Source organism: Danio rerio, chromosome 14 (genome assembly GCF_049306965.1).
Source record: "Danio rerio strain Tuebingen ecotype United States chromosome 14, GRCz12tu, whole genome shotgun sequence".
NCBI lineage: Eukaryota > Metazoa > Chordata > Actinopteri > Cypriniformes > Danionidae > Danio > Danio rerio.
The window spans coordinates 11941506-11957053 of record NC_133189.1 but is presented as its reverse complement, the minus strand read 5'-3'; the positions used below and the strand labels follow the sequence as shown (position 1 = coordinate 11957053).

The window sequence follows — 15548 nt, the reverse complement described above, 5'->3', positions numbered from 1 at the left end:
AATATTCTGGAATCTAAAATGTTGAAAACAGCAGATTACTGGCAACCACTGCTGCCAGTATTTTGACATACATTTAACAGATATTTTACACAATAAGAGTTTGCTAATTAACACTCTGGGTGTTAAACATTTTAACACTTTCAAAAATGTTATTTTAACACTTATAGTGGTTCCCATATAAACACTGAGGGAGTGTTAATTTTAACTCTAAGGTAGTTAAATCTACCAAATCTAAAATTTGCAGTGTGAGATCAATAAAAAATACAGACTGTTGAATGTGTTTTAACAGAAATATTCTGTAAACTGAATGAATGTGAAAAACAGCAGATTACTGGCGACCACAGCTGCTGGTATTTTTCCGTAAAATCTAAAAATGAAAAAAAAGAAAGAAAAACAGCAAAACGGTTTTTGTGTCACCATTGTGGAGGATAATAGCGTCTCTGTTTAAGTCCAAGATGAACTGAAAATATTTGATGTTATGCTGCATCTTCTTTTGTGTAAAGGTAACTGTGTAGTTACTAATGCTGTCAAAATCAGTTTGCTACTTGCCATCACACATGAAAACATTATTGCATCTAAAGACTTTACATTTTTTGCACTAAGCTATGATTTTGTAAAATGAACATTGTATTAGTTCATGAAATATGGTTATTATTTGTAAATTTATACAGTTATATAAAACTTCCATGTTTTTCACAAAAAGGTTCTGGCAACTACAGCTGCTGGTATTTTTACGGAAATTTAACAGATATTTTACACAACAAGAGTTTGCTAATTAACACTCTCTTGGTGTTGACAATGTTAACACGTTCAAAAGTGTTATTTTTAACACTTATAGTGGTTCCCATATAAACTCTGAGGGAGTGTTAATTTTAACTCCAAGGTAGTTAAATCTACTATCTAAAATTTGCTGTGTAGGATTATACTGGCTTGGCTCAGGATGTCCTATCCTTGTGTTTTTTTTCTTACCTTCTCTTCCACCGCATATTAGATAATGACATATGCATGCATAAATTTGGGATGCATACAAAAGAGAAAAATGCATAAATACATATACCAAACACACTTAGGCTAAGTGTGACATGGTGGTCTGGGCCGAGCTGGCTTTTTAGTGCATCACAAATTAGCCGAGGGGTGGCATTTGAGCCGTGGGGCACCTCTTCTTGATGACAGACATCACTTGGAATGGGCAGAGTCTGACTTGTGCTGTCATCACGGAGGACCAGAGGCAGCCTTATTATTGTATTATTGCTTTATGTTACTATTATTTTCATCTTCCTAATCCCTCAACCTCCTTCTTTTATTATTATTATTATTATGAGTAGTATTAGTGTTAGTATGAGGAGTATTCTCCTCTTTTTTTGTGACAGTGTTATTTTTTGTTTGCTTACTTGTTTGTTTGTCATATATATATTTAACGGAGAGATTTTTTTCAACACATTTCTAAACAAAATATTGCTGGTTCGAGCCTAGGCTGTGTCAGTTGGCGTTTCTGTGTGGAGTTTGCATGTTCTCCCCGCGTTCGCGTTGGTTTCCTCCGGGTGCTCCGCTTTTCCCCACAGTCCAAAGACATGCTACAGGTGAATTGGGTAGGCTAAATTGTCTGTTGTGTATGAGTGTTTATGGAAGATAGGAAAGGCATCCGCTGTGTAAAACAAATCTGGATAAGTTATCGGTTCATTCTGCTGTGGCGACCCCAGATTAATAAAGGGACTAAGCCGGTAAAAAAATTAATGAATGAATGATTTAGTTCAGTTCAATAAGAATGTCACTGTTGAAGGACGGAATTCACAATATGTAAATATGTTACATTAAAAAAAAATTATTGCAAAGTGTTTCTTATAGATTTTATTTTTATTTTTTTGTAAATGGCTTTCGTGGTGACCATTTATTAGTACATATTGTTTTGTCACATATTTTACTTATCTTGGTTACCTTGGTCTTTACTTATATTGCTGCTACCCGCACCGTAACAAAGGTGCCTAACTATATTCAGTTTTAAAAGCACAGGACCAGCATTTTTTTTTTTTTTTGTATATAAAAAATGTGAAATGCACCACTTTCTCATTTCAATTAATTATGACCAATATTTTTTATTTTGATTTGGCTTTTTGTAGTTTACATAGCTTCAATCAATTAATATACAATATAAATGAGCAAGTACTGTAAGTCAGCCAGTTATTTGGAACAATATGTTTGTTGATTTGTTGTTTATTGTAACAAATGATTTATATAAAATGTATATAGTTTATCACATAAATTTAAAAAATAATTGCTTTTTTTGCAGTAAATTTAGAAATACTTCAACATGTGTGGTTTGTGGGGGTAGGGTGCCAATCTAAATGCAAGATGGAAGAAGTGAAATACTTATTGAGCTTGTCTATAATCATATGAATGAAATACGAAATTCAATAAACAAAGAAATGCATAGATTCAAGTCAGTTTTATTGATAATAGGTTACCTCAAAAACACAGTTTTACTTGAAATTGTTGCAGTATGTAACCTATATTCAATTCTCCTTGATCAAATGACAACATTTTCTGGTTGAAATAAATATGCATATTATTGTAATATTTGAACAATGTCACATAACAGAGTTAGGCTAGTTTGAGAACATCTGCTACCATCAGTTCCAGGCCATCAAAAATCTCATGGATGGGAGCATTGCACATGAATGCACTTGTTGTCACCAGTTTGTTCTTGGTATCAACATGTACCTCGCCAACATGCTTATTGACATGTTTGCAGCCCAGTTCTGCCATGGATTGTGCCACTTGAGCATATGGCCACCTGCAGTTAAGAAAAAAATGACAACGCTTAGTACAAAAGCCTATTAATAAGTAACCACACACTTTTATTAAACCCTTTATCTGTTTCATGTGAACTATTATTCAAATAAATTGACCAAACTTACATTTTACACACTTTGTCATGACCGACGGTGAGCTCACATCCAGGAATAGCCTTCGCTGCCAGCACAGGGGAAATGCAGCAGAGACCAATGGGTTTTTTTGCCTGGTGGAAACCTTTAATGACCTTATCGATCTGAGGTGTGATGGAGTACTCTTTGCCTTTTGTGGCCCAGTCACTCAAATTTTTAGCCACTCCAAAACCCCCTGTATGGCACATGAAGAATTAACAGAATTAACAACTTAAATTTTTGTATTCTTTTAAAATAAATACGCTCATTGTGCTATAAAATATACTGCACATTTTAAAATAAAAATTAAAGTATAATATGAGTTTTTAAACTATGTTCTATTTAAATCCAACCCACTGATAAATCCAGCCTGATCTAACGAGAAAACGTAAGTATTTTACATTTTGTCAGTTTAGTGGCTAATTTGTACAAAATCGTACAAGGAATTGTACGATTTTAAAAAGGAGGCGAGGCACCTAACCCCACCCCTAAACCCAACCATAGTGCATTATCGCCCATAACCTTTTTGTTTTTTTTAATACCTTCATTAACCCAAAACAACCACCTACAGGCTTAATAGTTCAGAATATGTATTTTGAACCCCCCAAAAATCCTAAAATTGGTAATTGAGTGTTGTAAATATGTATGGATTAAGAGAGAGATGCTAGAACAAGATCCTTACAAAGGACGGCAAAGTTTGAAAATGGTCATTTCAGCTATGTAAATGTGTCTGTGCAGGCTTATTTGTTGGTCATTTCTCTGTGGACTCATTGATAAACTTGGTTTGACAAACCAAACCAAGCCTTATCTCCAGACAGCAATTTATGTAAAGTCACACATTAATGACATACAAGGCCTACTGGAGTTTATGCATCGATGACTAATCACTGACTAATCTGTCAACATAGCATGGACATTTGATGGGTTCCTATAAAAGAGGTGCCCAATGTTTAAAGTAGGATAAAATTAGTGAAGAATAATTTCTAAATAAATTCATATGTACGGTATACAGTTTTAACACATTAAGATCAGATTGTTCTGTTAGAGTATTTAGTCATTTATTTGTGGAGTTATATAATGTCATGGATGCTCTTATTACCTGGAATGATGAGTGCATCAAATGCACTGACATCTAGCTTGGCTAGATCTGTGACATCACCACGGGCGATGCGGGCACTCTCCTGCATCACGTTCCTCTTGTCTGCCACAGGTTTCCCTTCACAGTGGTTCACCACATGCATCATCTCAACATCAGGTGCAAATATTGTAACCTACACAGAAAGTTCAACATCGAAGCAAGGCATGAGGTGGTATTTATTTATTTATTTTTAATTGAATAATTAATATTTTTATATTTTAAAAAGTATCTTAAGCTTACTTACAGCTGCATATGATTTATAAGAAATATATAGTGAAACAGTAAGATATTATAGTTATTATAGATATTATAGTTCTGTCTGGGCAGTTTAATCTTTAAGAGTTATTTTTTTTAACATTAATAAAAATGTTATGTTAGAGTTTTCATCGGGTATGATTCTGCTTCTCAGTGTAAATTTGTCCCTCAGTAAATGTTCTACTTTTATAAATATTTGTGTTGTGCAACTATTTTTGTCTGATAAAATGTGATACACTATAATTCAAAATTCATCCCTTGTTCTTATTCATTCATTTATCTTATTTATTAGGGTATATATAGGCTTATTTATATATATGCAATTTATTTATGCAGTTGAAGTCAGAATTATTAGCCCCCTTCAAAAAATGTTCTTCTTTTTTTCAAAATATTTTCCAAATGATGTTTAACAGAGCAAGGAAATTTTCACAGTATGTCTGATCATATTTTTTCTTCTGGAGAAAGTCTTGTTTGTTTTATTTTTGTTAGAATAAAAGCTGTTTTAAATTTTTTTAAACACAATTTTAGGGACAAAATTATTAGCCCCTTTAAGATATTTTTTTCTCAATAACCTACAGAACAAACCCTCGTTATACAATAACTTGCCTAATTACCCTAACCTGTCTAGTTAACATAATTAACCTAGTTAAGCCTTTTAAATGTTACTTTAAACTGTATAGAAGTGTCTTGAAAAACATCTAGTCAAATATTATTTACTGTCATCATGATAAAGATAAAATGAATCAGTTATTAGAAATGAGTTATTAACTATTTTGTTTAGAAATGTGTTGAAAAAATCTCTCCGATAAACAGAAATTGAGGAAAAAAATAAACAAGCGATTTAATAATTCTGACTTCAACTGTATGTGTGTGTGTGTGTGTGTGTGTGTGTGTGAGAGAGAGAGAGAGAGAGAGAGAGAGAGAGAGAGGGAGAGAGAGAGAGAAAGAGACATTACCTCTGCACCTGCTCGACTGAGATGTACCATAATGGCTGATGCCTCATGAACTTCTGTGCCATCATACACGCCACAGCCAGACAGAACTAATGCAACACTCTTCTTTGCCATCTTATCTGTTACATTAAACACAATACAGAAGTTTGCCATTCATGCTGGTCTTTTAAGGTACAGTATTCATTTAGAATATATACATTTCACGACACTCTATAAAAAAATGAAAGAAAAGCAAAGACAACAACAGGTGCCAACTCCTGACACGCTGCTTTAAATATTTATGGTAATGACACCTCCAGAGAGTTTTACCCAGGTAACGCACGATCACAGCTGTTTCCAGGGAACAGGTCAACATGTTTTGAACCCGATAAAACCTCACGTATTAGGAAATCATTTCTACAGTTGCAAAATTATGGTTACACTAACTGTAGCATTAAAGAACAACTAGAACATATACTGGAAATTATGTTTAAATTTAGACTTTAAACATGATTTTACCGTTTTTAAAAATCTGAAACTTTTAGGTTCAAGTCTACAAATGCCGTTGTGAAATTAAATGCAGAACCTACCTCGTTAAAGTAGTTGACTTTACAGTGAAGTGCGCTCTTTTCCTGAAGGTTGCTTTCACCACTCAAAGATGAGCAAGACTGTATTCTACTTATATTCTTGAAAAGCTGAACCGCCCATGAAGGCGTGTTAAAAAGTTAAGGACACACCCGTGAGCGCTTTCTGGAAGGAAATAAAAAAAAAAACTATTGTCCCCGTTCAAACAGGTCGCGCATACCGCTTAGTCATGCCCTCCTTTCTGAGCTCATCTATTTTTATATTGGTGCACATTAACTGATTGTACGTTTCTTATAAATGAAATCATTAAGTTTGGAGTTGAAGGTTGTGAAACTAGCAGACTGTCTTTATTCAATCATTGGATTGAATGTGTGTCATCTGTGGACAAATTAATCCGTTTTCTTTGACTTTTTTTTATCGACTTTTAAAGATTATTGTCACAGATAGACTTCCACGCATATATCAGGCAGGTGTCTAAGTAAACCACTATTTTCCATGTATTATTATTATTATTTTGCATCCAGTTGTATGCTTTTTCGTTTGTCTCTAATTAAAAATGATTTACGATTTCTTTTGCAAAATAAAATTAATAATAATTTTAACAATAATATTATTAACAACAACAACAATAAATAGGCCTATAATTTTAATTAAAATAATAATCATAATAATTATAATATAATTTAAAAGATAATCAGCAAGTTATATTATAGGCTACGTTTGAATTAATAATAAAAAAGGCTACTAAAAACACCAGTTTGCTTAAATCAGAACAGGTTTAAATGTGTTAAATAACTCAAATTATATATTTATTACATGAATTCATTTAGGAAAATGTTTCTAGTTGGCTATACCAGGAAAGAAGGAAATAAAGGGCATTTTTAGAAAGGGCGTATCTGACATCACTATGCATAACGTCAGCAGTGTGTATAAAGCTAAGCGAGAGAGTGAAGAGCGTCAAAAGTGAGGATGGCGGAGACTGAATCATTACACTTATCCATTGGCATTCTGGGGATATCTGGGGGTAGGTTTCTGAAAAAAAAGAAGAAAGTTGTGATTTTTTGATTAGTTGTTTATTTCGAAAGATTTTTAAAACAATTAAAACTGCTATTTAGCCTTTTTAAAGTAAAAAAAATTTTTTTTTGCTATGTAACTTTATTTTAAAATGCACAAAATTATTGTAAATGTTTTACACTTTGAAATATATTATTGCGTATTGTAATACTTAGTTTATTGTGTGTATATTCTTAGTATATTATGTATTTATTATATTACAGACCTGAATAATTATAATTATATATAATTACTTAATATTATAATTACTTGAATATCGAATTGTGCTTATAATAATAATGATGATAATGTTCTGATAGGTTCGTTGTTGTTACTGGTGAACAACTATGCGAGCTCTCCAGACAAATCCCTGATCAAAGACACAGCTTTAGGAATTCTGCTCCTCATATTTGCTTCTCTGCTGGCTTATTCAGGTACTGTATGTGTTTCACATTCACTATTTGATGGCAATAAACCACATAAGATTTTATATACAAAAAAAAAAAAAATCTTTATCGTATTTAAATCAGAGAGTAACATATTGTGGCGATTATTAATTTATTTACAAAAATGCTATTAACATATAAACACTTAATATTTTTAACAAAAATATTGTTACCATATTATTCATGAAAAAGCAACACATTTATATTTATTATATATTTATATATTTATATAATATTGTTGCAATATATTTGCACTTAAAGTCTGTATGATGGTGGTGGGGTTGGGGGGTGGTTTGTTTGTTATTTTTGTCAGTTATTTTTCTGGTAGTGGAAATGCCTCAAAAATTAAACACTTAATCTTCAAACTTTTTATGGTGCTCTTTTTTTTCTTTTCTTTTTTTAAATATTTCCCAAATGATGTTTAACAGAGCGAGGTAATTTTTACAGTATGTCTGATACAATTTTTTTATGGAAAAAGTTTTGTTTCGGCTAAAATAAAAGCAGGTTTTTTATATTAAACACTATTTTGAGGACTAAATAATTAGCCCCTTTAAGCAATTTTTTAAATTAGTCTACAGAACAAACCATCGTTATACAATAACTTGCCTAATAACCCTAACCTGCCTAGTTAACCTAATTAACCTAGTTAAGCCTTTATACGTCACTTTAAGCTGTATTAAAGTGTCTTGAAAAATATCTAGTAAAATATTATTTACTGACATTATGGCAAAAATAAAATAAATCAGTTATTAGATATGAGATATTTAAACTATTATGTTTAGAAATATGTTGAAAAAAATTATCTTTCCTTTAAACAGACATTGGGGAAAAAAATTAACGGGGGCTAATAATTCAGGGGGGCTAATAAAACTGTTTGTCCTCTATGTAAATGTCTTTTTTCTTATTCTTTCTCTTAGGTTTACGACGCAGCAAGACCCACAATGTACTCTTTGGTAGTTTGTGCCTGACAGTGTCTGCCTTATGGTGTGGTTCAGGTTTAGTTTACATACTTGCAGGTGAAAATATAATAAATGGCCAAAAAGGACTGAGAGATGCTATGGTGCCGGGCCTTGCAGCTTTCACACTGGCACTGCTTGTTATTTGTATTGTGGCTGTTGTGTGTCATGAGGTTGTCCTGTCATTCATTGCCCTTACCATATGTTTAGCTTGTGCCCACCAGATTGCTGGCCTTGCAGATCTGGCCTTCGGAAAGGCAGCTACTGCCGTCTGCTATCTGCTGGTCTGTATTGTGGGTGCATACTTTGGAAGTGGTCGCTTGTTGTCTTATATTACCAAAAGAAAGATTCAGCTACCCGGAACATTTAACAAAGATAACAAACAGTTACAGGGTCGATATGCCAACGCTGTTGTGATAATTGGGATAATCATGAATTTGTTGTCAGCTAGTGTGCTAGCCTGTGTTCTGCTTGGTGTTGTCCCTGCTCTTTTCTCTGGTCATGTGCCATGGCTGTGGACCGCTGGTGTCTTTCAGCTGTGTGTGTGTGTTCAGAGCTATAGATTCATGGACCACATGGCAGCTACTTTTTATGGCTTCACATCGATTCTGCATTTCACTGAAGGATACACTGCGTTAGTAGTGCACCTAACAAACCAGGTTCCTTATTCTCCAGTGCCTTTTCCAGTTGTATTCTCTGTGCTGTTTTTCATTCTGGCTTTGTTTAGCTTGCAGGGAGGATTTGTCAATACTATTTACCAACTGTTCTTTGTTGCATACTGTATTGCAGTTGCATCTGAACCCCAGAGCTTCTTTCAGAGAGGAACGCAAGGTGTTCAGGCTGCCATTTTTGTCATGTCTTCTTTTGTGCTTTTTGTTACCCTTTATAACATGGCATCCCCAAGTAAGATACCTACAGGTGCAGGTTTTATTAAGAACCTGTTTAGTCGCAGTAATAAATTTGTCCTACATACCCATGATAAAAATCGGCATGCTCCCTATCTGGGCTATTCCAAATATGCAGATGCTGAAGTGTTGGGCCATGCCTGCAGTGTCCTGGCTGCCTTTTCAATTACAGCCTCACTTTCTAGTGGAAACCCCTTAGCCCTTCTCATCCTACCTTGGACAGTAGTTTCTGGTGGTGTGTTGCACTTAATATGTGGTTCTGTTGCCTTTGCTCGAGGAAAGACCCTAGAGAGCACGACTTTCGTTCTTTATGGTATCATGTGGACAGTGTGGGGACTGACACGCTTTGGCGGCCTCTATGGTGATGTGCGTGGCCTACACCTAGCAGTAGGAATCATCAGTTTCATGCTCTTCAACGTATTAGTGACAGCTGGGTCGATGTTTCTCAGCAAGGCTTGGTTTATCTATACATTCACTTTCCAGCTCATCCTTATTAGCTTCTTACTGGATGCAGTGGGTGCACTGCCCTATGGTTATGATATTGGTGTGACCATAATAGTTGGGCTTGTCAGCTTCTATATGTTTTTGGCCAGCATTTTCAACTCCACCTTTAAAAGTCCACAATTACCACTTGGGGATCCATTCATCAAGCTGAGTGGCTTTGGAGGAGGCAAAGACAGTTGCCCTCACCTCACAGCAAGGAAGTCCACATCAGTTCATCAGATTGCAGGTCAGTAAGTATAGCAAAAACTGAACCAGAGTCGTGGAAAGTTACTTTTAAAAGTAATATTTTACACTCTTACGCACTGCCAAGTAAAAAAAACAACACTTGCTTAAAATGTAATTGAGTTAGTTTTTTAACTCAAGATTTGAATAAATTACTTTTAAAAGTAACTTTCACAAATACTGATTTACACTAGACCAGAGGTCACCAATATTGGTCCTGGAGGGCTGGTGTTCCTGCACGGTTTAGATTCAACTTGCCTCAATACACCTGCCTGAATGTTTCAAGTATACAGTATCTACCTTGATTAGCTTGTTCAGGTGTGTTTAATTAGGGTTGGAGTTAAAATCTGCCTGACACCGGCCCTCCAGGAACAAGTTTGGTGACCCCTGCTGTAGACCTTAGTCAGGAAATATGGCATACATTACACTTTACATGCTCTGTATGAAGTTAAGTCATTTCCAAACCCCTGACTAATATCTATTGGCAAACCTGTTTGCATATACGTGAATGTGTTTAACCAATACATTTCCCATTATTTTATTACAGAGATCATGAAGAATGGGGGAATTTGTGGAATGCCCACAGACACTGTCTATGTTCTTGTGGCAGCCTGTAATCGCCCACAAGCTGTTGAAAAGGCATATAGGTGAAATATAATTTCCCTGTTGTTATTTTAAGCCCAAACTTTAAGAAGAATATTTAGATGTGGTTGCTCCAACGTTGTCACTAACCATATGATCACACATTTTCTAGTGTAAAGAAGCAGGCCAAAGAAAGACCCATGTCCTTATGGGTTGCATCAATAAAGCAGTTGGAGCCAGTCAGAAAACAGATCAGCCCTATTTTATGGGACTTTATGGAAGCTGCTTGGCCATCTTCCATTAGCTTGGTTATAGCTAGAGGTAAGTAGTGTGATTTTCACACTGAATCTGATATTTTTTTTACAAAATGATGTAGAATTGCAACATAGGCTCAAATCTTAGCCCTATTTACATTTCTGGAGATCGCACATTATGTAGCCAGAGCCACATATGGCTGCATTTCGTCTTTAAAACGAATGCTACGGGGGTATGACACACCGTTCCTTTTCGCACATCACAGCTGACCGCTTACCTCCTTATGGAGGCTTTTCCACTGTTACCAGTTTGTCCAGTGGTCTGACACATAAGTTTACAGACTTGAGACGCAGAGCATAGTTGACCACGACAATGGGGTTCTAGTCTGCTGAAAACGATACCAGTCCGCAGGTAAGACAAAAACCAAAGCCAAAAAAATAGGTAATAATAGTAAATAACAATGTGAAAATTTGGTAAAATCTGAAAATGTGGTAAAAATTAGGTTGTTGTAATGACATTTCTTTTTCAAGATTGCTTTTGAAAACACTGCGGTTGGGTTAAGGGAAGGGGGTGGGCGGGCCAATCAGTGCTTTTTAAAACACGGTTGGTTAGGTTTAGAGAAGGGGGTGGGTGGGGGAATTGGTCGGTTGGTCAGTCAGTCAGTCAACCGAAAAGAACAGCTGGCGCGATTTGAGATCTGAAAAAGTGTACCCAGCAACCTCTGGCGGATTTGCGAAAAACAAAAACTGCAAAAAAACATAGCTCTTGGGACATATTTTGCTCTCTCCAGAAATGTATATAGGGGTACGTGATCAGAATGAGCTTGGATTGTAGAATTTAATTGATATTTCATTTTTTAATCTTAGCGCCATGGATGGAATTCTTTGGACTGGGTGACTCATCAAAATATATTGGCACACCGCAGAGTATAGCCATCAGAAACCCAGACTGCACTGTTGCTACACACCTTATAAATGCAGTAGGTGGTGTTATAGTTTGCTAATATTGGGTTTTGTAATAGCAAGGTGCAGTATAAATCATGCATTCTTGTTTTAAAGGTGGGTCCCATTGCAGTCACATCAGCCAACCCAACTGGTGAGGCTGATACTACCCATCATAACCAAGTTTATGCAAAACTTGGTGACAAGGTACGAAAGTGGTGTACTTTTTGATAAGATAAATAAACAAATAAACACTAGAGGATTAAAATATCATTGCCTATAATTTACAGGTAGATGGAGTGCTTTGTGATGGGCCGTCACCAGAGAACATTGCTTCCACAGTAGTAGACTGCACCAAAATCGAGAGTGGCCAGATTGGATTTTTCCGTGTTGGTCTAATTCCCAAATCTAAGGTAGCATGACATAATATAACATAACAAAAACACAAGGTGATCATAAATGTTTATAAACGCCAACTACCTGGAGTTAACAGCAAATCTACATGTTGTGGTTTTCCAAAGGTTCTTCAGATCTTTGAGGAGATTCAGAAGAAGCATTTGCACGGTGAACTGAATAGCGCTTTTGAGACAGATATTGCAGATCCTCAAAGAGATCTTGCGGACTCTCAGACGAGCTTGTCAGACTCTGGGTGTGATCATGTGACACCTGTGGAATCAGAGAGCTCTTTGGACTTCAGCCAAGATGACCATACGGAGCAAGATGAGACTTTATAGATGCTTTCAAACTCTTAAAGTGTTATGTCTTATAATCATTGGATGTGCTTATTTTGAATTGTACACTACAGCTGTTAACCTAACAGCAGATATTTCAGAGAAATTAGTCAAGAAACAAGAAAATTGCACAGGTTTATCAATAATCTTTGTAATTATTTGATTGAAAATAAAAGATGTACATAGGGCTAAATGCTGTATAAGTAGATGTAAATAATATATTTCTTACTGTGTCTGTGTCTGTGTTGGCCATTATGGTACTAGTGAATACTTTTCTACTTATTGTTTGTAAAATATTATACTGTAAAATTGTGTAAATTATTAATGCTGTATAAATGTGTTATTTTATTTTTGTTTTTGTTTTGAGCCTTGTATAAACATTGAAAAGATTCATGCTTACAGTGTTTACCTGAGTTATATTTGAAGTCATGCTGAGAACAGTAAAAGCCATATTCATTATTATATTATTTATGGTTTGCAATGCTATGCTAATACAGACAATACCAGCCAAATAAAGACATACTCAAATGCTGTGAAATTAGCACTGGTTAGGAAGGGGTCTCCTATATCTGAAGCTATTAATTTTTTTTTTTTTTTAATGTGTATTTAAAGCCAAAAGAAAATGAATGAATGGTTGTTTATTTTAATTTATTCTTTGTTTTGACACTTTTTTTTTAAATATTTCGGTCATCAATGAATGACAAAGGAGCATAAAAATCAATGTATAGTTGAAGTCAAAATTATTAGCCCCCTTTTAATTTTAATTTTCTTTTTTAAATATTTCCCAAATGATTTTTAACAGAGCAATGAAATTTTCAGAGTATGTCTGACAATATTTTTTCTTCTGGAGAAAGTCTTATTTGTTTTATTTCGGCTAGAATAAAAGCAGTTATTAATTTTTAAAAAAAACATTTTTGGGACATAATTATTAGCCCCTTTAAGCTATTTTTTTTCCCCGATAATCTACAGAACAAACCATCGTTATACAATAACTTGACAAATTACCCTAACCTGCCTAGTTCACCTTAATAACCTAGTTAAGCCTTTTAATGTCACTTAAAGCTGTATAGAAGTTTCTTGAAAAATATCTAGTCAAATATTATTTACTGTCATCATGGAAAAGATAAAAATAAATCATAATTATCGTTATTAGAAATAATTTTTTTTTTTTAAATAGTATGCTTAGAAATGTACTGAAACAATCTTCCCAGAACAGAACAGAAATTAGTGAAAAAACTAAACAGAGGCCCTAATAATTCAGGGGGGCTAATAATTCTGACTTCAACTGTATGTCTAAAATTACATGAATTAAAAATGGATGACTGCACACAATTAGCAAACAGTGCTCTGCATATATGAGTACACCCCCCCTCCCCCCAAAATCTCTCATTTAAATAATTTTTTTTTCTATACGATGCTTTACAATAATATATTTGTGCATATACATTATTTTATTCAGTACAGAAGCCAAATCTGGAGCTAATCTGACAAATTAACCTTTATAATGATTAAACAATTAGTAGCCCATATTTATATGTTAGGAAAAATATTTAACAAAAATTTTAAAATAAAATAGCAAAAATCAAGAGAAAAAAAAAAAATATATATATATATATATATATATATATATATATATATATATATATATATATATATATATATATATATATATATATATATTTAAATGTAATTTCTAAGTTTTTTTGCAGTATTTTCCATAAATTTAAATCTTTCCTTTTCAAAAGATGTTCTGTAACTAAAACATTAAAAGTATTATTTGAATAAATTTTTCTGTTGTTTTATTCAAATGTAAATTGCCCGTATTCACTGAGAAATGGATGAAAAAAAGTGGTTTACTCATTTATGCTGTGCATTGTATATGTTTTGATGAAAAGTGATTTTGAAAGTGCTTGACTTTGTTGAAATCATCACTTTCCTCTCTTAGACTGCTTGAAACCTGTAGACTTCAATCACATCTATCTTTATAATATACTGATAAAAATGATTCTGCAATGCAGGAAATGTTACAATAATAAATAATGGGAATAATGGGTAAGTTCTATATCAATTCTTTCGAAAAAAAAAAAAAAAAGTAAAACCACTCAGCTTTTTTTAAACATACAGTTGAAGTCAAAATTGAAATTAAAAACTGATTTTATTTTATGAACAATGTTTTAGAAATAAAACAAATAAGACTTCCTCCAGATATAAAAAATATTATGGTAAATACTGTGGAAAAATATTTGATCTGTTAAACATCATTTGGGAAATATTAAAAAAAAAAAAATTTCACAGGAGGGCTAATTATTTTGACGTCAAATGTATGTCTCTGGAGTACCGAGGTCTTTTTAATGACAGCTGGGGTTAATTTTTTACTCAAAATGGTCCATTGGTATTTAAAAAGCATAGACTTACCGTCATTGCGTACTGAACATTGAGATCTCTGTTTTCTGTTGGGTCACTCTTTACCTTTTATAGATCTTACAGAGTGTAATTAACTAAATAAATACTGTTACTTCCTTAAAAGTTTAAAATTTAGTATGATCCTACTAAAATTTAGTATGATAATCTTCAAGCAATGACTTTGAGCAGGCTTTTTAGATTGCAAACAGTTTTCTACACTAAATGATTCATGGCTTAAAAAAAAGGCTGAAGCTTGTTTTTATCTTGTTCTGGTCAAATTGTACAGTTAAGTTACATTAGTTATAATGTTAGACAATGTGTTTAATAACATGATCTAAATATGAACAATACATTTATCAAATTTTTTAATCATGTTCTTCGAAATATACTAATAGATTATTAAAATCCAAAGTTGGTTAACATTAGTTAATGCACTGTGAGTTAATCAACTCATGAAACACTTGGCTTTCAAGGCATATTTTTTTCTAGGACATTACATTTATGTTTTTCTGTGTTTGTATATGGACAAAAAAAAAAAAAAAAAAAAAAAATATATATATATATATATATATATATATATATATATATATATATATATATATATATATATATATATATATATATATATATATATATATTGAACACAATACAATTTTTTTCTCATGACTTCGCAATGTAGATCTTTTTACATTTTTAAGCATGAAACGTCCCCTTTTACT

The 15548-nt window shown here is 33.5% G+C and overlaps 2 protein-coding genes across 2 annotated transcripts; one reads left to right on the top strand and one right to left on the bottom strand.

The window, feature by feature from the left end:
- Positions 1-2424: 2424 nt before the first annotated feature.
- Positions 2425-5918, bottom strand: si:ch211-153b23.5. The gene is made up of 5 exons (NM_001386233.1): positions 5837-5918; positions 5271-5386; positions 4021-4192; positions 2916-3117; positions 2425-2791 (listed from the first exon to the last, which is right to left on the bottom strand). Exons 2-5 carry the CDS (start codon positions 5379-5381, stop codon positions 2599-2601), a joined length of 678 nt encoding a protein of 225 aa, NP_001373162.1. The 5' UTR covers positions 5382-5386; positions 5837-5918; the 3' UTR covers positions 2425-2598.
- An 857-nt stretch (positions 5919-6775) lies between these two features.
- On the top strand, positions 6776-12830 carry si:ch211-153b23.4. Its single transcript, NM_001305473.1, is given in 9 exon segments — positions 6776-6855; positions 7205-7318; positions 8248-9921; positions 10465-10564; positions 10672-10820; positions 11621-11733; positions 11813-11902; positions 11986-12108; positions 12217-12830. Coding segments are annotated over 9 exon segments (2631 nt in total). The 5' UTR covers positions 6776-6800; the 3' UTR covers positions 12430-12830.
- Positions 12831-15548: the final 2718 nt, after the last annotated feature.